The sequence below is a fragment of the Zosterops lateralis genome (assembly GCF_965231275.1).
Source record: "Zosterops lateralis genome assembly, chromosome: 5".
Taxonomy (NCBI): domain Eukaryota; kingdom Metazoa; phylum Chordata; class Aves; order Passeriformes; family Zosteropidae; genus Zosterops; species Zosterops lateralis.
The window spans coordinates 57158650-57185565 of NC_139766.1; the positions used below are offsets into that span (position 1 = coordinate 57158650).

The 26916-nt window shown below is 37.8% G+C and overlaps 1 protein-coding gene across 2 annotated transcripts in view; it reads right to left on the reverse strand.

Annotated features, from left to right (window-relative positions):
- The window catches only part of TBC1D9 (TBC1 domain family member 9), a 48897-nt gene that overhangs the window by 8405 nt on the left and 13576 nt on the right, over positions 1-26916 (reverse strand). For both annotated transcript variants that reach the window (XM_083860902.1, XM_083860901.1), the window contains exons 2-16: positions 25942-26052; positions 21274-21392; positions 19393-19621; positions 18147-18408; positions 16800-17007; positions 13754-13960; positions 12091-12261; positions 11489-11639; positions 9771-9985; positions 8219-8336; positions 7018-7303; positions 6184-6313; positions 2540-2638; positions 2355-2423; positions 824-1064 (exon numbers count right to left, since the gene is read on the reverse strand). In XM_083860902.1, coding sequence (XP_083717028.1) covers positions 824-1064; positions 2355-2423; positions 2540-2638; positions 6184-6313; positions 7018-7303; positions 8219-8336; positions 9771-9985; positions 11489-11639; positions 12091-12261; positions 13754-13960; positions 16800-17007; positions 18147-18408; positions 19393-19621; positions 21274-21392; positions 25942-26052 — 2616 coding nt within the window. The remainder of the gene's footprint in view (positions 1-823; positions 1065-2354; positions 2424-2539; positions 2639-6183; positions 6314-7017; positions 7304-8218; positions 8337-9770; positions 9986-11488; positions 11640-12090; positions 12262-13753; positions 13961-16799; positions 17008-18146; positions 18409-19392; positions 19622-21273; positions 21393-25941; positions 26053-26916) is intronic.

Sequence of the window (26916 nt, forward strand, 5' to 3'; positions counted from 1 at the left end):
CAAATACAAATCACTGCATCACAGGAAGCACTGGGATTTTTTGGGTGCTGTGAAGGGGAGGTGTGCAGCCAGTTTTACTGTCACAGCTATTTTGCACTTACAAGAGAACAGGTGCTACTACTTCTGTACAGAGGTTTTAATGCTAGGCTGCATTTGGAGCCATAATGCTTAAACACACTGTTACAAAGAGTTGCTGAAAGCCAGACTGGGAAATATTTTCACTCTCAAAAAGAATCAAAATGTAGAGCTGGAGGAAATTCCAGGTTGCCACAAAATGACACATGGTAGATGCTGAGATGTTGCTCACTTACAGCAAACAACTCCTGCTATATTTAAAAAAGGAGTGGTCAGCTCCTGCCTCATCTTTGCTTCCTCATGTTAATCCTGAGGCTCATAATGTCAACTTCCATGTCCTGAAATATTGCTTCTTCAAGACTAAAAACTTACAGCCTCCCCTCTCTCACCTGCACCTTCACTTTCTCCTTTTCAGGGGATTTCCAAACTGCTTTCTGCAGCCTTGGTTACTGATTTCAGAAGCAACAGAGGTGGTACCTCACACCCTAACTATGCCTAGGGGAAATACACCATTAAGCTCTCGTGTTGCAGTAAATTTTTGTATTTAGAGTTAGCAGTCAGTGAAATCCTCAGATCCTAATGGATCTGTTCATGAGCTGTCCTTTTACACCACTGGCTAACGTAGATTCACCCACTAAGAGCAGCCTAAACCCCAGAGGGAACCACTGTCACAGGCATGATAAAATGAGCTGAACAAAAACAAACTGGTTTGTCACGTCAGTTTAAAAGCGCTGCGGATCCTCCTTACTCAGTCCAGAGACGAATTCCCGGAAATTGATGAGCAGATCTCCATTTTCATCCAGCAGCCTGAACAGGCGGGCAGCCAGGATATCTGAGTGGGTTCCACAGGCCCAGGGGAAGAGGAGGGCGAACATGCCCTTGAACTGCTCGAAGTCAATGCGATACTGCTCCAGGTAAGGCAGGCTGGGGTCGTGCCGCTCCGTGGCGTTGCTGTTTCCTCCCCAGTAGCAGCTGGTCAGGTGTTCTGCCTGAACACAAGGTCAACATGACGAGATTGTCAGCACCTCTGGGAACAATTCATCGTGCTCCGTGATTAAAAAACCTCTAAACAACTCCTCCACATGCATTCTTAAAACAGTGCAAGATAACAGATGCATTTCATTTTATTCAGCCCTTCTACTTCTGGAAGAGGTTTCTCCTCTGACTAGCATAAAAAAGCATCCCTCTATATATATATAAAAAAAAAATAAAGCAAAACTTTTTCTGCCTCCCAGGAAGATGAAACATGAAATACCTGTTTTAGCCAGAGCTGTGACTTTACAGGCTTATTGTGCTTAGTCACCCTCTGCACTCTCATCGTGCAGTCAAGTCAGAAGTTTCATAAAATTTCATTTCATCTTTAATCATATGAAAATAGCTGTTTATTCAAAATATTTTTTGTAGATTCTCAAAAATACTGAATAATGTATTATTCTTTCAGACTTACTAAAGTCAGTGGAGGTTCTGGGGCTGATTTTTACAGAATGTAATTAAAAACAATTCAGAAGCTTAGGGAAAAATATCCCAGCACTGCACAGCAATCAGTCAGGGTGGATTGTCTGACTTGGTCTCACTGATATCATGGAAGACTGAAAGAAGGCACTACAGGATCTGGACAACTTGGACTTGTCATTACAGATGGGAAATTAAAAGCAAATAAATTCTTCATAGTATTAAAAAAAAAAATCTCTTTTTATAACAAAACAGAGGAAGAAAGTAACTTCTTTTAACACATTGTGCCTGAAGGTGAAGCTAACACATTTCAATGCTCACCTTTACATTTGTGGATCTAATGCCACTGCTGTACAACCAACTTATGAAGGCACATAATGCCACTCTGTGGCATTAAATTTCCATGCAATCCATTCAAGCATTAACAATGGCAAAAATCAGCTATTGCGATAGAAAAGTATCAACTGTATGAGATAACAGAATAGCTGTGATAAATTCCAAAACTTGGGTCAGGTAGAAAGAGACATATGTTTAGTTTCTAATGATTGATCAAAAGCCTCTATCCAATTTTTCATTTTATTTTTTAATCAGTATATACTTTTTTTCCCATGGATGACTCAATTTGTGAATTAAACCCTTCCTGATGTTTAAAAAACTGCTCAAGTTTTTTTTGTGTATCAGTAATACAGCAGCTAATTCAAGTTTGTATCAAGATACCCAACAATAACTGACAGACTTGACCTGGTGCTTAGAAAAGAGAGTCTCACATCAAAAATGAACATTTACACTTCCTGGAGGCACATGAGCTTGTCTTCACTTAGCCTTACCTTGAAAAGTGCATATAGTTCCTCCAGTTCATCGATCGTAAAAGAAGTCTCTGTCACAATAGTTCGTACCTTTGGAAACACAACATTAACAGTTACAGATTTGAAATCCATGTCTCACTGAAAAGCTAAGTTAAACTTCAGAAACAGAACTTATTGTTTGCAAGGAACATGATTTCAGTACTGACCACATTGCGCTTTGTAGTGTCTTCGAGGGTTTGGATGACTTTCAGTCTTTGTTTGAATCTCATTTGTTCAATTAAATCTGCCCGGATACTTCCAAATTTCTTGAAAGAGAAAAAGTAGTACATGATTGTCTGTGTATTAATATTCAGAATATTTAGCTTGTCTTTACTGTATTAGAGAAATTAATTTAATTACATGATGCACCACAAATGAAACAGCTGTTAATGCATTTTTCTAACACATTACAAAATTACAAAGATTTATCACTAGATTTTATTTTTCCCAAGAACTTGTTTTTATTTTGAAAGGTCTTTATTCAATTTCAAACTGTAATCTCAGAAGTTAGAAACTTCTTGTTTGGAAAATCTCTGTGAATAGATTGTTTCCTAAGTCCTCCTGCAGAGTTTTATTTCAGCTTGAGCTGGAATGTCTCATAATTAGAAGAGAAAGAGGATATTAAACTAACTGGATCTCTAATGGCTGAGACAGTACAGCAGTCCTTACATTCTGAGGATCTGAAACCAAGTAGCAAGAATGCAATTTCCGCTAGGAAAATATTCTCTTTAATACCCAGGTCTTATTTTCAGAAGTTTTTTTCATAATGCACCTAACAGTGTCAGGGAGGTCCTGTACATACTACAAAAGCCTCATGGGGAAAAACATGGAATAATATTCCATGTTTCCATATGTAGACAAATGCCTAATCCCTAAGATTCATTTTTGTACAAGTATTATAAGCAGAAGTTTCTTGCCATCCAAAATCTAAACAGATGATCAGCAGGAATAACAATGCCAGACATCAGCTACACCACATGTAAAGCATAAAGGGGGGGTAGGACACACTTTCATACAAGATAGATTAATATTTCCAGTGCAAGTGCATCTAAATAAGCAGGTCATAAAAATGCTGGCACATTCTTGTAAAATGAAATTAATGCTAAAGCTGCCTTTATCTATAAAGGTGTTCACCTTTATAGATAAATGGTGTTTAAAGGTGTTTATATACCTTGGAAGTAAAAAGATGCTTCATGTACTTGTGAGCATGTTTCAAATTAAGAAGTCTTTTGACAAAAATGGAATGTAGATAAACAGTCACGAATATCAAGCATCACAGAGGTCACAAAACCTTGAGAAGGCAGATCTTTTCTGGCTCTGAGGCCACAGCTATTCCAGTAATCAGAGTTTATTCACTGATCTGGAGGCCAAATAAGGTCTGTTCACATACATAAAACTAAATCTCACGTTATCTACAAAAAATGAAGGTTTAGATGATTTCCTTCTGGGAATGGTCCTTTACCCATGCTAAGCATCAAATTGTACAAGTTGTTGGAAGGGTATCACCTGTTCAAGGTCAAAACAAATCAAATATTTCCACAGCACAGACCTTACAGTGTCAGCTCTTTAGTTAAAATGGCCAGGATCCAGATACCACTGTACACACAGCTGAAGTGTTGAAGGCCTATTTTTTTCCTAATTAGCTAACACACAAATTAAATTAGTTAAACACGTAACAGCTCTGATTATGAGTCTACACTCCAGAGAGAGCTAGTGAGTTATGCACATGCTTTTAAAAATGCAGTTATTACACATTATTTCAGTCACTTCTACTATAATTATTATGACACCAGGATCTATGGCTTCTGAATTAAATGCAAATTTGAATGAAAGAATAAGAGATTTCTTACTAAAAACTACTTTCAGTATATTAAGAAAGTACTGGCAGTGTAAAATGCACTTGTTATGTATATTCTCTTATTTGAAGATGTTTCTCCTTTGAAAGTAGAAAGTCCACTCAATATCATGGCCAAGAGGGCTGCTAATCACTTATTTACCAAGAAATTCTTCTTCATCCCTTCAACTTTCACTGGAGACTTCTCATACACATCTGACATTACCACCTAAGAGCTGGATAGTGGCAGAGCATGATGGAAAGCAGGTCTTCATAGAACAATTCAAATATTGTGCCTTTGCCAGTGCCATCAAGTTCTCAGACTCATCACATTTCCATGACAAATATTACAGGACAATCTGGAAGGGACAAGGTTTTCCCCTGTCCTTGGGGGCAATATGTGTATGCTTGAGGGAAGGCAAAGGTCTTCAAAAAAACCCCATATTTTCTTCAGCTGTAGGTCTTTCTATTATTTTTAAACTATTAATGTCTACAAGATTAGGAATACATGTTTATCTATCTGCAAGTACTCTTAGCAGTTTAAATTCTAAAAAACAACAAAAATATGCTCATTTAGTTGATATTTCATTCTTTGTAGCTGTACCAAAGCTAGAATTGAGTTCCCAGCCCTGACTGCACATAACTAATCAAGAAACATTAACAGATGCCCTAAAGCTTTTGAATCTTAATAGTTTACTAAAGAATTGTTGGGGTTTTTTTAATAAATGAATTAACAGCAACTCTCTTGAAACTAATTCTCTCTTTGCAATCAGCTCCTGCTTTCCTCATGGTTGCTCACTCTCCATGCTACTTGTTTTGCCTAATTATACTGAAGTGCAGTTGGTTATTTACTTAGAAGGAAGGACAGGGTTCTGTGCTGCAGAAGCCCCAAAAAGACAGACTAGCTCTGCACAGACTCAGGTTATTCATCCTAGAGCAGTTAAGCCAATGCAAGCAGTCTTCATGATGAGGAAAATGGAAAAATGCAAGGAAAACACATAACACCTCACATAAAAGCCTTCCTGGCCATTCTGACATCTACCAAACATCCATCTACCCTGATACACTTTTCCCTGCAGCACAGAATACATTAAGGATTGCATGCTTCCTTATTAAATGTGGTATGTTAAAGCAAGGGGAGCTCACAGGCATAAGAAGTGCCTTTGAGAAAGCTATGCTATTGTAAAGTGTAAATTGTCTTCCTGAACTAAAATTACTAATTTACTCCACATGTCAATGGAAAGGAATAATGGAAATTAAGGAGAAAAAAATCTTTACAGCTTTTCCTTTATCTTTATAAAATATGTAAATATTTATTAAAAATATAAATATTATTAAATTTTTATAATTTTAATAAATGTCAGTGTAGCCATCAGAGATATTTTACCTGATGTCTTTTTAAATTTAAGGACAATTAAACCAGTCTGCAGATTTTACTTGGTTTTGCAGGCTTTGTCCTGTACTTTAATAGATATTAGTTATTACCAGCTCCTTTCACTTGAATTTTTTTAGCTTTGGTGATAGTAGAGAATATAGTGGCCCATGGTCACAATCAGCACTTTTAAAGAAAATGAAAGGCAAAAGAAACAAAGTTTCACTGACAATAGAAACATCTTCTGAAATCATACATCATTTCACTACTATTTCAGTCTGGAAAAGCACAAAAGGCTTAAATGAGAATGAACTCATTTCAAGTTAAAAGTTCAGCCTTTTGTTTGTAAATCACTTTTGGGTTGTGGGCTGCTCTCCTTTGAGGCCTCAGACTTCTCTATGAAACAGCTCCAATTAAAAGTTCCAGTTAAAAGAAGAAGAAAGTCTAACTCCTCTTCCTTGCTCCATTTCAGCCTCCTCAGATGAGTCTGCATTTCTTTTATGTTTTTTCCATTTCAAGCAAAGCCAAACTACAGAGTATCAAATTCCTCTGTGAAGCAGAAATTGTGTGCCTTGGCAAGTTCTTATTAAGAAATCTTATCCTACCTCATAGGAAGACCTGATTAGCCTGAAGATATCCACCTCAGGATAAGGCTCTACATCATCACTGAGCAGGGAGTGAAGATGAGGAATGGGAGGAAGAGTGCTGTCCTTATTAGTTACGCTGTCCAAATATCTGGCAGGGAAAAAAAAAATAAAGAATTGAGAAACCCATAGCAAATTTGTAGGCTCTCTCTTCTGAGGGTTAACAGCATACAGGTCACATATTGATTATTATGTGTAAAAGTGATCGAGCCATTGTCTAGGAAGAGTTAAGGTCATACTACTGGAATTCATTATGAATAGATCCAAAGTTCCAGCAGCATTTTGAAAACTAAACACCACTACTAAGCACAAGAAAATCAGAGGTTACACTCAGCAGCATAAGTTCTGATTAAATGACTCAAGCCACTATCATCACCCTGTTTCACTGAAATCTATTAGTTCAAGATCCTACCTAATTCTTCTGAGTCCTACTTAGTCTATTCCCAAACCAGTTTTCCTTTACATCTAGGCTTTTTCTTAGTAACATTTAAAAGGTAGCAGGTTGAAGTAACAAAACTCATGTAATACACTAAAATAACGAATCAAGTTAAATTTTTATAGCCAGGTTTGGGAAGTTTATTTTAATGTCTTGAAAGAATTTGTATCCTGTTGGTCACTTAGCATTATTTTAAAATAAGGAGTACTTTATGTGGATGAAAGGGGACGACAAGCATGTAAAAGATTTACATAAATGGTATTGGTTTAAATTTAGTATTTCAACATAGAATACAAATCAGAAAAGCAAGCAAAAAAAAACCCCAAACACAAAGATACTTAATTTTCTGTAATAAATACCTTCCCAAGACTGTCATGGCTTCTCCATCATCTTTACAGTTAAGCAGCTTGTCTACATTAGCTTCGAGGACAGCGAGTGCTAACTGAAATATCACCTTTATTCCTTCACAGAAGAAACAATCCACAACTACCACTGCACTTTCAAAGGGCATTACACTGAGGAAAAGAGTGAGGAACCAGGATAGGGAGATGGTGGAGATCACACCCAAGTCCTGCATGCAGTCATAAAGCTGTGGAATGTAGTCACGAGCCAGCTCTTCAAAAACACCCTGATCCACCAATGCACCTGTTGAAGATAAATAAGGTTGAATTAATGCAGGAGAAACTGATGCATTGCCATTTAGGGGAGGAAAAAAAAATCTGTAAATAAATAAAAAACCCTAAGAATATTCTGCACGGTGCTTATGCATATCTTCTCACTTTCAAATGAGTAACAGATTCCATTACTGAGCTATACATACAAATTGTAATAAGTTTTGTTTTGTTTTGTTTTCTGTTTTAATTACACAATCCATAATAAATAAAAAAGGATTATTTTGGTCAAACAGGAGCAGAAGTTAAATAGCGGCTTGATATTACCATTATTAATTGGTGTTACACCTCAGCATCACCTGTTGAATAAGGACAGGGTGACTGTGAAGGTTTACATTTACTTCAAGAGAACCCCATATTATACATTCCCATACTATAACATCAGTGTTTTAACCAGGCCAGGAAGAATAATTTCTAAGGCTGAGTATCTCAAGTATTTGTGAGATATAGTAAAAACAGATTCCATGATAAACTGAAGTCACTCACTTCCACATACACAAGGAAGCTCATTTGACAACAGCTTTCTGATACTTGTGCCTTTTCACATTAGAGGTACAGGCACAAAGACTTCTGCTGCAAACTGCTAAAGCTCCTGTTTCCATTTTACCTTAATCAGCTAACTGGACAATCTAAAACTCAAATTTTAGCCTCCCATCTCTTAAAAATTTGCTTTGCTTAAGCCCACTTTAGAATGCCATCTGATCCTAAGTAAGTGATAAACTATTAACCATAACATTACCTCTTTAGGAAATTGCCTTTATTCTCCTGAGCAAGCTGTCTTATCACTAGCATGTATCTACCCATATATTTGTTTCAGTACAAATAACACCAGTTATTTGGGGTTTTTTTGGTAATATCAAAAACTTCAAAAAATGTCCCCATAGCATACCAACAACTCTCGTGTTGTAGTAGTCAGGCAGCATACGTTCACACAGAGCCACCAGCAGCCAGAAAGCTTCCTCCTCTTTTGCATAAAGGAGAAGCACTGAAGTGACAATATTCATAGCCTAAAAGAAAGGGAAATAAAATTATTCAATATCTAGCACTGTACCTGGGCAGATAAGTGGTTAGGAAATTAGCTGCATATTTCTCCTTGCAGATCCCAAACTGTTCAAGTACTTCCCTGTAAAAACAGCAGTGCTTGCCAGTGCTCAAAGAAAGGCATAAGAAAGCCTCAAATCACAAAAAAAATTTAAGGTTTTTCTTTAGCTTTGTTGTTGTTTTACTGGGGCTTTTTGGTGGGTTTTTGGGTTGGTTGGTTTTGTGTTGTAGATTTTTTTTAAGAAATCAATATTTTTCTTCCTAATCAAGGCTGACTCAGGCCAAGCACCCCTGTTACACTGATATTCTGCCATAGGTGGTCTTGGGGAATCTGGGTCTGGTGCAGCTAAAACACCTACCACAGCACTAATGATGTGCCTGAATTCTCACTTCAGCTGAACCAAATCTCAAGGTTATTAATTACTATGACAGCTTTAGGGACCAGAACTGAAATATCCTTCTACTGCTCCTCTGTTAAATAATCTTTACAAATGTTGTAGCTATTACTTAGTACTACACGTGTTATTAAATAAGTTATGATGGTATCTGTTAGAACTGCTTGCACTTACTCATGTTGCATCTAGAAGTCTTAACAGTCAGACACTATTCAGGCTTCTTAATACTGATGAATTTAAGTTTCCTCTTTGCAAAAGTATGTAGGAAGGCAAAAAAAGGCCCAAGTGATAAGCCAAAATCATATAGTAACAAAGAATGATTTAGGACCAGAAACTAAAGTGACTTGAATTATGGGCATAAGAACCTCATAACCATGCACTGGGGTCAGCATTAACTCCACAGATAGATGGTTGGGACTCACAGTGACATCTCCTAGGACATTTTATTTTTTTGCCAAGTATTTGGGGTTTTTTTGCTTGGTTTTTTGGTTGCTTTTGTTTCTTTTCATTGTTTTGAATGATGGAATGGTATCGCTGAAAGACGAAAGGAGGTTCTGGAGCGTTGTAACTAATACATTGAATAATAACTCATTATAAGATGGATAGCTAAAAATAGATAAAAATTTAAGGCTGAACACAGAGTGTTTTGGTTTTGAGGCGATTTTTTGTTAATAAGAAAATAACCTTTCTTCAAGGTCCATTGTCATTTTCTGTAGACAGATCTGTTATCACCTGTCCAGTTTTTAAATTTATGAGCAGAAAATACGCTTACAGAAAACATCTCTCAACATGTGCTGCTAATACTGCTGTTAGAGCAGGTCCTTGTGTGATGTCCCTCTGGCCTCAGCATTCCTGCCTCTCTGCAGCACTGAGGTGTGAGCTCACAGCACCATCCACACCTCATTGTGCTTCACACAGCCAAACACACACAGGACTGAAGAAACAGGACTGCAAGGAAAGAATTGGAATTCCAGCAACTGAAGGAGTCCAGGACATTTCAATTACCTGACAGTATCCTATGTTTGGATTTCTGAAAGCATAAGCTGTCAAGACTCTCCTTAAAGCAGCAATACCCATCTCATTCTGGAATGCAGGGTGCTCTGGAAGGGAGCGGTGCAGATCCCTCTCTATCTCTTCTGTAGCAAGATTGTATTTTCCCATGGATTTCTCCACTAGGTCCTCATAATAGCCAGGATGAGTGGCCATTTCATTAATGGCTCCTAGGAGCAGGAGAACAATATTAAAACCAGGAAAAACCAGAAGGTTTAGCAGGCAAAGTATTTCAAACATGATGATCTGCTCCCCTTCCATTCCAAATGACACCAACAACTTAAAAAAAAAAAAAATTATTTCTTTAAAGGTGATAAAAAAAATAAAAAGGATGTGCTTTGGTGATTATCACCCCTTCCTGTCTTCTCTACAGGCACTTTTATAATGAGGTTAAAACCTCTCTCAGGCAGAACAAAACGGGAGGCATGAAGAACAAACCAACTGTGCAGTCACATGGTATCATGAGCTCCCTCTGCAGCTGGCTGTGGGTTTGGTTATCCTAAATAACTCAAAACTTGTTTCTGAGAAAGCTACTTGCCCTGAGGACAGAGTAGATTAATGTCTGGTTGCAGAGAGTATGATATGTCAGCCAAAAGCAAGAGACAGAAACTCCTAAGTTCTATTCCTATTTCTGAAAATGACTCATCTTGGGCATGGCACTCAGCTTTAGGGATACCACTACATGCTCAGAGTTGCTATGAAATTTCACTACTGACTTTACAACTTCTCTGGAAATGAAAATCAAGTGTCAGTAGCACAAAGTACTCTATGTAGAAAATAAGTATTATAGATACACAGTGAAAATTAGTGCAAACTAGCTGTTAACAGGACACAAAACAGAGCTGTGCATTCCTGTGTGTATCTTCTGAAAACATTACCTTCAGTGCCCAGCAGCAAAGAGAAAATGTACATGACTGTATTACTAGAGAAGAAATGGAAAAAAACTTGAAAGCATCATTAGGTGATCAGATAAAGGCTTTCATATGCTCATATTGTAAGTGGTGTGGGTAACTGTCTTGGGGAGGGTAGAGCTAAAGAAGGCATATGGTGATAGCATATGAAGAAAGCCTGAAGTAGGATTGATTTCCATATAACTAGTAATAAAATTCTTCAACTTAAGTAGACACAGATCTAGAGAATCCTTTATGGCACAGAATCTCAAACAAATGTTTTCTCACCATTTTTCACATAATAGAAGCACCTAACAAACTGTTAGAGTAGCTTTTTTTTATTATCAATAAAAGAAAAGACAGTGGTTCCATGCCACACACCTAAACTTTGAAATTCTTTGCAACAATTGCTGTGAAGGCCATGAGCTTAACTGGATCCAGAAATTATTAAATAAATGGGAATTAGGTTTGCTGGTGGTTGCTGAACATCTAGAAGGTCCTTAAACTACTGGCTTCTGGTTACAGAGTGTGTGTTCTGCTTTTCATATGTTCTTCCTTAATTATGTTATGTTCCTTAATTATGTTCCTAAGCCTGCTTGAGAAAGGGTATTTGCCAGACTGAACAGAAATCTTGTCACAACTTGTCTGGTACCCACTAACAATCACAGCCTTACTCCAAATATTTTCAGACACTTATTATGTGCACCTTTAATCATCTTTGAAATCCTTTCTTCCCTCATGCTTTTGCTTATATCCCACAGACACATTCAAACAAAAAACTACCTGAAAAGAGCAGCCAGAGTTCCCCTCTCATGCTTTCTGGAATGCCCTTGAGCACAAGGTCTCTTGTCTTTTCTGTGCGATACATACAGACCCCTTGGCCATATTCAGCAAAGTGAATCTTCCAGGCCTGTTCCTTCAGGAACTCCTTGGCCTACAAGAAAAGAAAGGCAGGCATAAAGATGCAGTTTCTCTTTCTAACACTCTGACCCACTAAAATCTTGAGTGCTAAAAAGCCTGCAATACCCTAACCTTCCAAGTGAGCAATAAGTAACTTGGCTACAGTCCAGTTACCTTCTTAATGGGCTGTCTCCTCCCATTTCCTAGTTTCTATGCCAGTAGACCTTGCTGTTAAGAGCAGCAGTTATACTTAAGAGCAGGAATACAGCCTCTCCTTGAATTACATCCAACTTTGCCTTTACGTAGTGAAGTTATTTGTATTGGTAAAACAAGACCATGTTCAAGCCTTTATTGCTGTGAAAAATACCACCTCCTCTTAACTATCTAGCAGAATGAAACTCTTCTGGGTCAGAAACATGGGTTTTCAGACAAATATAATGTAACAGCCTTTTCAGCCAGGTGGGGCACTCAGAGGTGTATTTTACCAGCTTAGGGTTGAACTCCTCGGGTGACCTGCGCCGGTACATTGTCATTAAAGCTTGAGTTGCTGTTGGAATGCCGTTATCATTGAGGTTGAACTGGCGCTCTCCCTCCGACTCGGAGCTCAGGCTTTTGTGAGGGCTGGCAGAAATTAAACTACTTGACCTTGTGAACACCTGTAGAAAGCAGTCACAAGCAATATAAGCATAAAGATGAGCCAGTGTCTGGACTTCTTACTTCACTTTACTTAAAAAATTATACATGCTAACAGTTAACAAAAACTTGTGGCAGCAGAAATTAAACCAGTAGGGAATAATGAAATAGCTTCCAGTTTCTCAACAGCTCTCCTGAAACACAACCAAATTCCAGAACCAGAATTGCTAGGGTAATGCTAACCCTAAGTAGCCCAGGGCAATTTAACCAGCTCCCTCAATCTGTCAACATCATAAGACTGTTAGATTGTGATTTGGAAGAAAAGCACAATCAAAATCAAATTATTTTATTTTGATTATTTGAATCAAAATAATCTTCTGACTTCTCAAACAGCTTTGAAACTGCATCCCAGTAAAATCTCACGGAGCAGTTCACACCAAATGCCTGAAATTGCAAGTAGTAGTCATGCGTATCTAGATATGTAGTAATATTATAGATTGTAGTAAAGGCTTACAATTAATTTGTTTATAATTCAGAAGGTAGAATACTTAGATCCCTTTACAGCAAAAGTTCCAGCACCATACATGCCTATGTGCTCTGGTATACAACACCATGGTAATTATACCTCACCATCAACAAAGCAGGTAAAAAAAATTCTTTTAAGACACACATGGCAAACAGGGTAGGGCTACTCAGGACAGTACTAAGGTATGGCTTAGGACAGACTTGGAATGTGAGATCTACCTACATAATACCAAAATGATACACCACCCCTTCTACTTTGAGATCTGAATTACTATACTTTACTGGGTTTTAACAGAACTGATGAGGTTGTTATACAAAGCATCTGAATTTCATACATAAAAGCTGGAATTCAGCAGAAGGCTTGAAATCCAAAACACCTAAGAAAAGTGTATCGAATCATATCTTTTAAGAACCATTTACTTTGCACACACACGTATAAGGAGGCAGTTCAGAACAGGATCATTCAGTGCTCAGCACAGGGCTGTTGTTTTCCTGTTAAGTCAAATGTGCCAAAGCTCATGCAGTGCACAGGAAAACCTCAGCTCAGACATTGTTTTCAGAAGAATCAAAAGACAAGATTTAGCAGCTAAAGTCTTGAATAAAAGGAGTTTAATGCCAACTGATAATTTCTTCAAATTATTAAAATTCCAGAATTACATTTGAGTTGGACAAGTAAATAGATATTAAAAGCATTATTCAATTAAACAGTTAATTAACTATGACACTTTCCAATAAGATACATGGTAATTTCAGAATGTGGCAGCAAGAATTAGAGTAGCTCTTCCTCAGCAATGATGATTTCTCTCAGGTTTAACATGAAAATAGATATCCTACCTGACAAATTTTAACACTTCAGCTAAAAGGCATTAACATAAAAGAGGCCACATTTCTGTGCCTAAAGGTTTAGCTTCACAAAAACTTGAAGGTGTTTCCTCTCCCCACACCAGTTAAAATCCCCTTCTAGTAAACTATTCATGTTCCTTCACATACCTCATCATCTGAGCTGATATAGCTTCCAGAAATATTTTTATCCAAGTATATTTTTGAAGTGGTTTGTTGCAGAAAGTCTGAGATCCTCTGTACAAGGAAGTCTCTGTCTTTCAAGTTGGCAAAGAGGAACGTCATTCTGTTTTTCGTGCTGATTGACAGTGGGCTGGGCAGCACGCTGGAGCTGTCTGCCTTTTCCACTATTGTCACCTAGGAAGAAACAGTTGATAAAGCTTAAGATCTTTAGTTAATCAAGCTGCTTGGTCTAGCAAACCATCTTAATACAATAAAACACACTCTCCTTCCACCCTTATATCAAAACCCTATGGACACTCCTTTGCCAGAAAACATGGTTTGCTACAAGGGCTTACAAGCCTGGAAGATGAAGGCTGTAATCCCTCAAACAACTGGTTTCAGTACGTTTTCTATCAAAACTCCCCCGCACTACCTAGTTGATTTTTCCTCAGGCCCTATTTTAAAAGAATCAGTGAAACAAAATTTCATGTGTGGGATAAAAATCTATCAGCTTTTTTGTAGGACTTTCAAATCCCTCTCCTGCTTCCTAACATTGTCAGCACAGGCTGAATCCCCACAGAAACCTTGGTCTACCTTTTGCTGCCAATACATGTGAAGAAACCATTTTTTGAGATGATGCTCCTGTACAACTGTATTATAGTTACTGTGAAAACAGCTGCATAGTGTTATTTTAACTATGTGAAAATACTGCATATTTTCATACTACACAAGAACTTGGAACAAAGGGAAATTAGCCCCATGTCTTCCCTTACAAAGGAAAATATCTAACCCTGTGAGGTGGAGGCTTCTGTTTGGCTTTCAGTTGTTAGGGAAATGGTCACTAATCTAACTGAACTCTAATCTGTAAACAGCACTCATAACACAATCCACTGAGTACCGGGAACGAGTTCTATGAGATTTTGGTAAAGCAAATTAACACAAAGAAATCTCAGGAATAAGTCATATATACACTGCTGATGAATTCTTTAACAGCTGTGTGTCCTAAACATTACTAACTATTAGCCTTAAAAACATATCAATCCATCAAGTCTGTGCAGATCATACATTGAACAAAACACAAATCACAGTTGTAAATACTTTTAACCACTGCTTTTACGACTTCAGATGATTTCTTAGGTAATGAAAACTGACTTACTGCCTTCAGAATAGAAACTGGCACATTTAATTCTGCTAGGACTTTTACTTTTGCTCCTCTAACTCTTTTAAAAACAGAAATCAATGGTAAGACACGAGTACTATAATATTAATAGCTCTCTAGCTAAATGGATAGGGTAACAATTTTTCATGCATTCTCTTTGAAGACTTAAAGACTGCAGTGCACTGCTCAGGTGCTAAACCACTTCTCTGTTCTCTCCACTTCCTTTTATTTTGCTGTTAACTACAAATATACTAGTTATTTGTTAACTTAAAGGACTTCATTAATAGCATATTGAAGTTAGCTAGAAAGTGTTCCCTATGTTTTCTGTTCCACTTTAAAACTGCTCGAGTGCAATCAGCACAAAAGACAGACAAGTTCTAAAGGCACAGGACACACTTAATTATAGCTCTCCTGTAATGAGAGCTGATATCCACTTATTTCCTATTCAACAGAGACACACACAGATCTGAAGTGCTTTGTCTTGGAGAGGGCACCTGCTGAAGGTGCAGTGAGCACTGCAGTCAGCCACTGAAAAACATCTTTCCCCTTCATAATTTCTGAATCAATGCTTTGCTATTGTCTCATTTGTCAAAACACTTCCAGGATATTACAGAATACTGGAATTAACTTAGGGTTTAACCTAAAGCTTTAATTAAATAGAAGGCTTTCCTTGAATTACTAATGGTACTGATCAGTTGTTCTGAGGATTGGCACTACCCCCTGGTTTACTGTGCTCCTTGCTGGTGCTGAGACTTAAAGCTGTTCTCACGGAAGCAATTATTCCTTCAGCTACTTCTGTCTCTTAAAGCTTAAGAGCTGCTCTGAATCCTGTGCTGCTGTGACTGTGGATATCAAAAGCAATTGCTGAATCTGCATCCAGGAAAAGGGGCCCTGTTAAATGAAGACTTTGACTCCTCCTCCACCTCTTTACCTGCAGCACTGCCATTCCCATGGATTTTCAGACAAACAGTGCAACCATAATTGAATGTCTCATGTCCCAAATAACCAAAGTGGTTGCAACAAGCTGCTGAGAAGCTGTACTTTAAAGATTTTGAACCCATTTTACTCTAAATGATTTGGTGGGGAAAAAAGTGCCTTGAAATATTCCCTGGTTCTTCACTCAAGCCCAACTGTCCTTGGTTACACCAGCTTTGCCACTACTTCCAAAACTTACTTAACACAATCTTCTACTAACCCACAAATCAAGTCAACCACAAAAAACCTCCCCAAGATAATTATTTTTTATTGCATCAAACAAACTCCTCTAACTGATGATCTGCTTTAAGTAAGCAGCTTTAAAAAGGAAAACACAGCAATTTGAAAAATACTGGCAAAATATTTTTCACATACAAGAATAAACAATTGGAAGTCTATGTGAAGAGGCAATTCAAAACTTCAGGATTAAGAATCTTTTTACATCTGACAAAAGCCAACCTTATCTAACAGATTGCTTAACAGAATTTCCACTCATCAATCTAGGAAGTTTCACCCTCCACTCCTCCCTATGAGGCACAAAAAATGTAAAATTGGGCTGTAAATCAAACTACAAGTTACGAGAGAGGAAGAACTCACAAGGGTTATGAAAAACTGATGGAAAAAACTCCATGTGAACTTTAGTAGTAGGAACTGTGAACTAAGAGACACAGTCATTAAATATTACTTAGAACACACCAGAATGGCATGCTCACAAGAGATTAAAAGTATGAAAAGAGGCTTTTCTCCAAAATCAACCAACAAAAACAAACAATACAAACAAAAAAGTAAAAAAGCCCTACCAAAATTAAAAAAGAAAAAAAAAATCAAAGCTAGGCTGAAATATCTAATAAGACATTGCTTTATTACTTGCCCTATAAATTTAAAAAGATGAATATTTACCTCTCGAAGAGGGATAATAAGGCTGCACAAGTTCTCTTCTTTACTAGTAAAGCAAATGTAGTTTGTAGAAACAAACATCTGACCCAAAATATGCATTTTGTTGAATGGAGTCCAAAGAGTACAGTCTGTGTGCCCATCTAATTTCTCATCCTTGGGAAGCCGGAACAACGCACGGTATCTCTCGCTCTTTGCTCTGGCATCAAGATCCCTAAAAAAAAAAAACACAAAGATTTTCTTGGTTTAGGGAATATATAATATATTTTAAGATGTATTTCATATAATATATTTTAAGATGTATTTCATGCAAATCATTGCAAGTTACCTGCAATGTATAACTCAGCTAAGCAAGGACTGTACAGCAAGAAGCTGGAAATAATTTGCATATAGTAGAGATATAGTCTTCACTTTTAGAAGGTTCTAAAACTACATTGAAAGAAAAAAAGCCTGCCATGAATGACTCAGACATTCAGCCCTGCTTCTCAGAGAGGAAAGACTGAGTGAGCTTTTCATATTCAGCCCTACTTCCTGAGAATATGTACAGTGAATCCATTTTTTGCCAGTAGTAATAACAAATGCTTCTTTGAGGCTTATTTATTAACATTATGGAATCCTTAAGGTTTGAGTTTGTTAACAATTTCAAGACTTAGTCTTGATAATGCATTCAGTGCAAGCATGCAACAGTAGGGACAAACAGAAGCGATATAATGCATGTCAGATGTCACTAAGTAATGAGAAATATAAACAGGCACTGGCTATAATTCTGTATGGTACACTAACATGAACAACATACAAAGAAAAAATGAAAAAGAAACTAACAAGCTGAAGTATGATATAAAAGAGAAAGAAATATTTTCCAGATAGCTTTTCATCTCTTAGAATTTTGTCAATTTTTGTATCACTGTTACCTAAACTACATTTTAGATAGAATGAATAATCTAGACTAATTTCTCAATTCCAGTGATAAGACCAAGTATTAATGCTAGGCACAATTCTTAGTAACACATTAATCACTTTATTACCTTCCTCTACTGACATAAAATGGCCTTACAACGGATACCAAAATGCAACCAGTGTCAGAAGATACACTAAACATTTCTGAACAAATGAGCATTTGGCTCAAGTAAGTTTATTTTTGCAACATGTTTGTATTCAAGTGTTTTCCATTTCCTATTTCAACAAGATATCAAGTAATTATATTTAAATAATTATTCACATTTTGCCACTGCTGGATTCAATCATTCCTTTTGGGGTAACAGTAAATGCCTCAACATTAGAAAAGTTTTGCACAAAATCCTGCAAATAAAAGGACTAAGGAGGAACAAATGAGTAAGAGCCAGTGCTACCTACCGTTTTAGGGCAGATACTTTTTTGGGGGATTTCTTTTTCAGTTTGGGTAATGACCTGTCTTGTTCAAATCCTTCATTGTCCAAAAGCTGTCGCATAGCTATGTTGGCAAGCTGCTCCATTAGTTTAAATGTCTCACTGATATTAAGGAATACTGAGAAGAAATGTTCACTTGATCTTGTGCTCACTTTGATCATATCAGGGAAGAGCAGTGTAGCATTCTTCTCAAGCTGAGTGATATCAACCCAACGGATAACTAACTTTGCTGAACAGGAGCAAACAAAAAAAACAAGATTCAGTACAAAAATGTGCATATTCAGGAGGTTTTAGCTTCCTCTTCCTATAAAATGCATTTAGCTTTTTCTTGCACCTTGAAAAGTTGGGAGCACAGCATAAATAGACCAAGTTTGTACAAACAAACCACTATCACCTGACAAACAGCAGATGAAAGAGTTTAAATACCACTTCCTTTATTTACAGAACACCACACAAGCATTACAAAGCTAGGTGAGCTAACATGACTTATCATTGTCACTGCATTTGCTCAGACTCTGATGTCCTCTTTTCCTAAGGAAGCAAAGAAACACAGTCTAAACACATCAGACAGGCTTGTGTTATTTTCATACAGTATAAAGTTTCAAACACTACAGCCATGACAGAACCTTAGCTTTTCTCCCAACACCAATCCAGGTGATGTCCTTAAAGCACAGGGGCTAAATCCCAGGACTGATCCATTGCCCATAACCAAATACTGCTGAAGTGTTCACTTCCACCATGCTTTGAATTAACTCCCTGTGGAGCAGACTAGTTGCATCCATACTATGCAGTTCTTTATTCTGGGTCTCCTCTGAAACCTTTCTGATGTTCTGGTGTTGTACAAATGCAGATGTGTCATTTAAGGTTACAAAGTCTGCCAGAGTAGTACTTGAGGATTGTGTAAGAGCAGAAGAGAAAGCCAGAACTGGTGTAATCTTGTCCCTATTTTCCTTTTGGGCATAGCTCCTAAGGTGAACTATGTCCCTGGGCAATGCCAAGCACTGTTTTACAGAGAACTACTTTGAGAAGGACCAAACAAACGAGTGAATGAGCACACAGTTAAGCAGTGTGACAAATCAGGGAACTGCTCCCTGCTTCTCTTTTCCTCAGCAGTGTCTTTGTACCCTCAGAGATCGGCACGTGAAAAGTAAGAAGCTACAGGAGATTTCTAACCATTTTTAGATGCACAAATCTAAATCCACTGAAAACATACCTTCTCTGCCCATGAGAAAAGAGTAAAAGCAAAGGTGATTAATGCTGAGATACACCCAGCCCTGACGAGGAACCTTCCCCTTCCAGTAACTGCAGGAATAGTAGTTCACCAATTTCTCTTCTTCTGGCATCCCAAACAGCTTGTGAAATTTCACTATGGCTTCCTTGAACTTCTCTGTGTCGTCATCCTCTTTGATGCCATTGATTTTGTTGTACTCAGCAATGATGCCCTGGTAGGGAATGAAGAAAGGACATATCCTGTTAGTGGCCACAGGCTATCAGATATCCTAATTCCCATTGCTGTCCAGGCCACAGGCCACAATGGTTATTGCAATGCCAAGGAGGTCTTTCAGTGAGCACTTTTTGTTCTGCTCACTCTTTGGCTTATGGAGTTATTTACTTTATTCAAGGCTTTCCTTCTGATGGTCTCACTCCATACTGTGCCTATGTCAAAAGCAACCAAATACCAACCACTTGCCAGTACCTTGTTTTGAATTAACCAGCCTAACTCAAATACTCTTAACAGCCCTTATGATCTGTACTATTTTCCTCTTCCTTCCTGAGGAGACAGACATGGGATTTCACATGAAATTCTTCTTAAGGGAAGGGAAAAAGTAAAAAAGGAGAAAAGGAACTGTTGCTCTTTAGGGAAAATTTTAAATTACTTCTATGACCCCTCTTATTGGACCTTAAGCATAGAAGAAGAGCAACAGGTGGGGGGGGGGCGGGGAAAAAGAAAAAGAAGAAATCTTCAATTAGATTAACTAATAGGATGGAAAAAAATCCCACTTTCAGGTGCAGATGACCTTCATGAAATTTAAAGCGGTAACAAGTGAAAAGATGGGTTTTAATATTTTTAAAGACTATGGCTCCTTCTGTTCTATACTGAAGCTCTGTTTTATTCACTTATTTTCCCAATCTCCTTTACAATCATCTCTATTGTCTTTCGTATTAAAAAATTATTATAAAATTTTTGCCTCTTTTGTGACTTTTTGCCTTCAATTTGCTCCATATTTACACAAAGAGCAGAGTGTAAGACAGAGAACCATCATTCACATTTAGTATTCATCCAGCTCTAAGAAGTAACAATTTCCTGAAGGATTGTACTTCAAAACACAGATGTCTTCACATATAAGGTATTTCCATGCCCATCTATAGCCCTCATCCCTGATTCACTGGGAAAACACAAGCAACTGTGGGATTCATAAGAGAGCTGACTCATTATACGAAATGTTAAAAGAGGAATGAGACAAAGCTAACACTTTGAACACACACCAGTAAAGAGAGTAATTTTATTTACAATCTTTGAACAAAGTATTTATTTTTAGATAATTTTTAATACAAAAAAAGTACTTTTTGCCAGTATAGCTGTTATCTGTCCTATAAGGAGAAAACGAAATTCTGAGAAAACCAACACTCCCACCTCTCACCAAGCAAACAAATCAATGAACCAGCAAGACTTAACACCTATGTGAAGTGTAAATGACAATACTACAGGATTTGACTACACAAAAGAGGGGGAGGAGACATTATGAGTGCATTAAAAGAAATTAAAATTAAGCCTTGCAATGGAAAAACAGTTGCATAGACAACTGTCAAAGTTTAAGACAGTCAACAGCGCAATTAATTTTAGAACTTACAATGCCTTAAGCCCTGCCTATATATCTATATGGTTCTTTTAAAAATCACACTGCTGTTAGCTACATGCACTAACCCCCGTTTCCCTGATTTTTACACACATGTTGCTACTTAGCATCTGGTATTCCTCAAAAAGGCAGAGCAGCCTGGGGACTACCACCTCCAATTTGTTTTAAATTCACATCAGTTTTCCTTCCACAGTCATATTTATTATTAACAACATTTGTAGTAATTAATACACTACCTGGATTTTTCCTCTGACAAATGTATTTATGTCATTCTCATTTTCAAAAATTGAAAGAGTTTGCAACAAATTCTGTTCCAGCCATTCCCAGTGTTCAGTGATTTCCTTCCTTGAGCAACCTATATAAAAACAAACAAACCGAAAGTCACAAAATAAATAATTCACCGGTGTCAGTTCCCTTTAATCGTAAACAAAAAAACCTCTAAGGAAACTTGCCAGTAAATGGAGATGCAATATTTCACTAGATGCTGTCCTCCTGGAAATTCCAAAATGTTCTCCCATTGTATTTAATCTAACAACTCCAATGAAGACAACAGAATGGAACATTCTGTGCAACTTCCAAGGGACTGTCACAATTCTGACTGTAGTGCATACACATAAATCATGTTGCAGAACAGCCTACATATGTAATCAATATTTCAGAACCACAAATGATCACCACTGCTACTTCTCCTTAAAACTACTGGATGCAACCAGACCTTTCTGGAACTCAGGTGGTGGTCTGAACACTATTTTATTTCTTGTTGGCTTTAACACTGCTGTAAAAAGCAATGATGAAATGCATGAGCTATGTATATAAAACTAAACTGTCATCAGAAAAATTGCTTAGCTTGTAAGAGCAGTGACAAGCAGTGCAGACACACTATCATGATGAACTATTTCTCAAAGCTGTCTCTTTCTGGTTTGTGGTTCAGCAATTATTTTTCATCACTTCTTCTGAAACTGCTTTGGCTGATTATTCTCAATCTGTAACAGTACATCTCTTTTTGTCCCCATTATCTCACCTTAATCTCCCAGTCTCCCCTACAGCAGAGCACGCAATCAGCCCAAACCCTACACCTCAGTTCTCTACAATTCATCATCACAGCCTGGGTCCTTCTCTTTGCTTTGTTCAACCAGGATTCAAACACACATTTGCTGCAATGTTTTAAACTACAGGTGATTTTATCTCTGTTACTGGAAAGTTTTTGTCTGTCTTAGCATATTAAAAGTATTCACCATTTTGCCATCCTTGGCCTTTTAGCAATAACTGTGACTCTTGGGGAAGGGGAAGAAACTTCATTTAACAATTAAAACACTGCAGTTCAAAATACAGAGCCCTCATGACTGGTAGGAAAATGACAATAGCTACAACAGCAACTTGCATAAAAATGCATATAATTACCATTATCACAAAAACCCCACACCAGTTCTATACCTGAAAAACACACAAAGCCACTGTAAGAATGACTGATTTTACAGATGGAGAAGGATCTAAAAAAGTTGTTTATTTCCAAACAGAATTTTGATATAGCACCATTTTAGCCTTAAGTTGAGCACTAGCAACATTGCAGGGGACACTGGCATGGGACACAGCAGGGCTACTACAATAGGAAAGGCTAATTGTGTACTACATTTTGCATTCCTAAATCATCAATTGTCCCTGAAAAGTAACTAAATAACAATTCTCCTGTATAACTCAATAGACAGAACTCTAAGCTGTGACACTTCTAACCCAACACTGCACTGGAGAAAGGGCTGTTAACAAGACTTCTCTCCAGAGCTATAAGATAGCCCCAGAGATATCTTCAGATTCACCAGCCAGAATCCTCATACAGCTTAGATCAGTAGAGTTAATATCCAAGAAAATTCACATCTAAATCTGTCTAAACAGTCCTTTTAGAGCAGACAAACCCCCTGGATTACTTTCACCCTTTGAATACTCTTGCACTAAGCAAAACCAAAGGTCATAAACAAATCATGAAAAAATTGCATTTCTTTGAGTCACTCTGAACAGCTGCTTACTGAAGATGGAGATTATTTCTTTATTGAAGGCAGAGAAAAAGACAAAATTCTGTAAAAATAAGAGATTACAAGTACCAAATAACCAGCAGTCTACCCTTAGAGAACAGGGAGGGACAATGCAGGACAAATGAGAGTTGCACAGCTAAATGCAGCCAAAGGCCTTAGTAACCTGTATAATTTTAACAACCCTTGATCAGTTCAGAAGGAATTGCTTTAGTTGCAAATTCATAAAATAACCACAGTGCAGAGCCTTAGGGAACACTAGGCTGCTCAGCTTCAAGGCTGCATAGATAAATTATTTGCTCTTTGTAAAATTTTACCTCCCTGTAAGATCCACACTATTCCCCTCAAGTGACAAGAGGCTAATGCAGTCTTTTAATTTAACCAAAACAACAAAACCGTCAACCAGGTACTAGGAGGCAAAAAATTCAAGAAACACTCCACATTCCAAAATGGAATCACAGATATATACATTAACTACATCAGCAATTTCAATTAGGGCTAAGAGTCATAACTGAAGAGCATGCTTATTAATACTAGCTTAAATGTAGACAGTGTACTGTACTTCTGCATAAAATCTACAGTATCTTTCTCAGAAGAAAAACAAAATTCTCACAGTTCAGCAGCACCATAAATTTCTACATGTATGGTACATTTATTTATTCTGGGACCACAACTTGTAATTCTGCCTCCCATTTTATGTCCCTGCTTATCTTGAGGACACACTGTAGGTATAAAATTACAGTCATTATCTATAGGTGTCATGCAAAAAAATCTAAAGAGAAGTCACATGGCCTATTTCCAAAGTCTTAAAAATAATTTCTGAATCCATGCACAGCACGAGGGTCTTTGAAGATTTTGTTGGGAGCTTTGTAATACACTATTTTCTTTGAAAGGGAGTCTGCAAATAGCAAGAAAACTTGTGTCCTCAGCTGCCCCCTTTCAAGTTTATGGGATGGAGGTGGTTACTAATTGCTGTGCACTGACATCTGGATGAAAATAAATAAACATACAGGCAAGTACTTTTACCATTCTTTCTCTTGTGAGATCCGTGGAAAGCTGACCATGCATTACTCATGGTCACAGCAGAGTAGATGACAGTAAAAAGCACGCTGTTAAATGCAGATTTGGGAACAACCTTCACAATATTGACAACTTTGTAAATATCTGCTTTTAGTATAAGCTGTCGGGTAAATTATGTTATATGAATTTTAAATTAAAGGGAAATTATCTTATATGAATTGTAAAATCTTCAGGAAGTTGGTAGTGGGAGTGGGTGTAAAGGGGGAAAAGGTTGTTTGAAGTGATACCTTCTTTCAGGTCTGGTACTATCAAAAAGAGTAAGAAATACTTGTGCTAATAAGAGCTACTAGCAAAACTTCCTGTTAGATTCAGAGGTGATACAGCTTTGATATCACCTTTGCTAGACACAGAAATCATGCTGCTAAGAACAGAGCCTGGTTTGAACTAAAATTATTAGATCTATAGCAAATCTTCATCTGTTCTTCCTTCTCTTCCCTTCCCAAGAGGGTATTTGTCTGCAGAAGTCATCCGAACAATCTAAATGTCAAATTTCATTGGGAGAATGGGCACTAATGAAGTGGCACAGTTAGTGGAGAAGCCTAGAGCATCATTTCCCAGTATTTTTGAATGTCAGACAGCAGTGGGGGTGCTGGAGGTTACCAGGCCATCAAAGGGATGATAGGCATGTATGCACTTCTCATTTGTTTTCTCTTCTCAATTCTCTCTCAAATTAACAGAGTTTGGGCTGTTGCCAAAAACTTTGTTGCCGGCGAAACTTTTGAGCTGGAGGAGCTGCACTGAAAAGTTTGCATTTGCTAAGACTGAAAAGCAATACTATCAAACCAATGATCTGACCTGACAAGCTTGGCCAATCAAAGCTAAATGGCCTGGATCTTCTGCATTTAACTCTAGACACTATTTTCAGAGTCAGCAGACAAAATCAGAGACTAACTTCATTCCGTTTTATGTTACTTGTAATAGGTACTTGACCACAGAAATAAGCATTTAGTACAGGATCTGATATATGCAAAAATCCTATTTAATGTACAAAAATATCAACTCAATTGTTTTCATTACTATAATGACAAAAGGAGCAGTCTCACTGCTAGATCTCTAAGTTGGAGCATTAAAGACCAAAACTCTTAGAAGTTGTTGCATCTATGTAAGAATATACACTTCTGTAGTTAACTTTAACCTAGCTACCATCTTGCTGAATTCTATGTACATCATATTCAGAAAGACCATACAATGTCTGAAATAAGCATCCAGGAGGCAGGGCACCCCTAGGATAGATCCCAGAGTTATGTATCCTGTATCCTGGAGGAGACAGGAAATGGCTCACTATTTGCTGTTCAGCATTCATGTGACTGCTGGAGTTCCATTTTCTTCCTGGTTACCATTCCAAGGGAAGCCAGGTGCCCTGTCTGGGTAACTGGGGTGCTCCTCCCACCATCCTCTTCAGTGACACCCCATCACCCAGGAATGTTGCTCTTTAGAAGTGCTGCAGAAGTGAGCCCTGGGCATAGAGAAGTGCCTGCAAGAAGGAGGAATGGGACTGCTGCTCTGGGAACAGTTTTAGGAGAAGAAAAGTGGGAAATAACAGATACTATGTCCCTGCTCTATGGCCATTTCTGGTTTCATTCAGTCACTGTGCATAACACACCCTCCAATGCTGGCATTCAAGGTCTGACTATCAGAAACTCTTGTGCCACTGAATTTTACCACTACAGCAGGTTTTCATCCCGACCCATTTATTTGTCCTGAGATGACTGTACTCAGCAGGAAGGATGCTCCCTTATTATGTTATGTGACAGTATCCAGGGAGGATAAAAATCCACATGTCAGTGTATTCGTCCTTACCACAGGCAATGGTCCAGTAGACCAAGGAGTCTGGTGCTTGGTAGAGGATTCGATACGGTGCCACTCTGGCACTGGAGTCCAACACAACATCAAGAGTACCCACAAGGAGACCTACGGAAGAGGAAATTCTGATGAATACACAGTGGTGGAAAACTGAAGATCCCACAGGAGAGGGCTCTGCAGCCCCTCCCCATCCCATTTCACCCTCCACAGCAAAATGCAGATCTACATATTCATCCTCACACTTGTTGTCTTGCGTTGCACAGAGGAAGAGTGACTTAACAAGGAAACATATTCAGCTTAAACAAGACTTCAACTCTTTAACCTACATCAATGCTAGCATAAAGACAGGCAAATTGAAACAAAGCAGAAGGTAGTTGTGTTATGAAATCATGTCTAAAAGTTATTTAGTTATTTCCTGTGTTTCATATACTGCTGGAGCCTTGAGCAGTAAAAACCTACAAACAAAACAGCTACAAACCCTCCTCCAACAAGAAATCCCAGACAATACACCCTAAGTGGGTTCAAAACTTGAATGTCAGCTAGGTAAAACTCAAGACTTCCAGCAAAAATAATTGTGCTACTTAAGAGTCTGATTATCTAGGGTAGAAAGGATCAAAATGCCTTAAGAGTCAAGCTGTTTTTCAGGTGAAAGGATACTGAGGAAAGACAAAGCCATACTGTTTTCCAGAAGCAGCTTTAAAAATTCTCTGCTACTGAGAGAGCCACCAACAGTCACATATCAAAAACTACCAATAATTCCCAACTATATTTCCACAAATATCGGATCTTACGTTTACAATAAATTACACATAAAATAAAACTCTAACCCTCCCAAACTCTCTGCAAGAAGGACCTATTTATTTTTAAACTGTGTAAGTTTCCCCCTTGTCATCTCCACAAAGAATTTTCATCTCCCCTGCAGAGATGTCAATTTAAATTTTCATGCTGAAGTTCTCAGCAAATTGTTTCAAT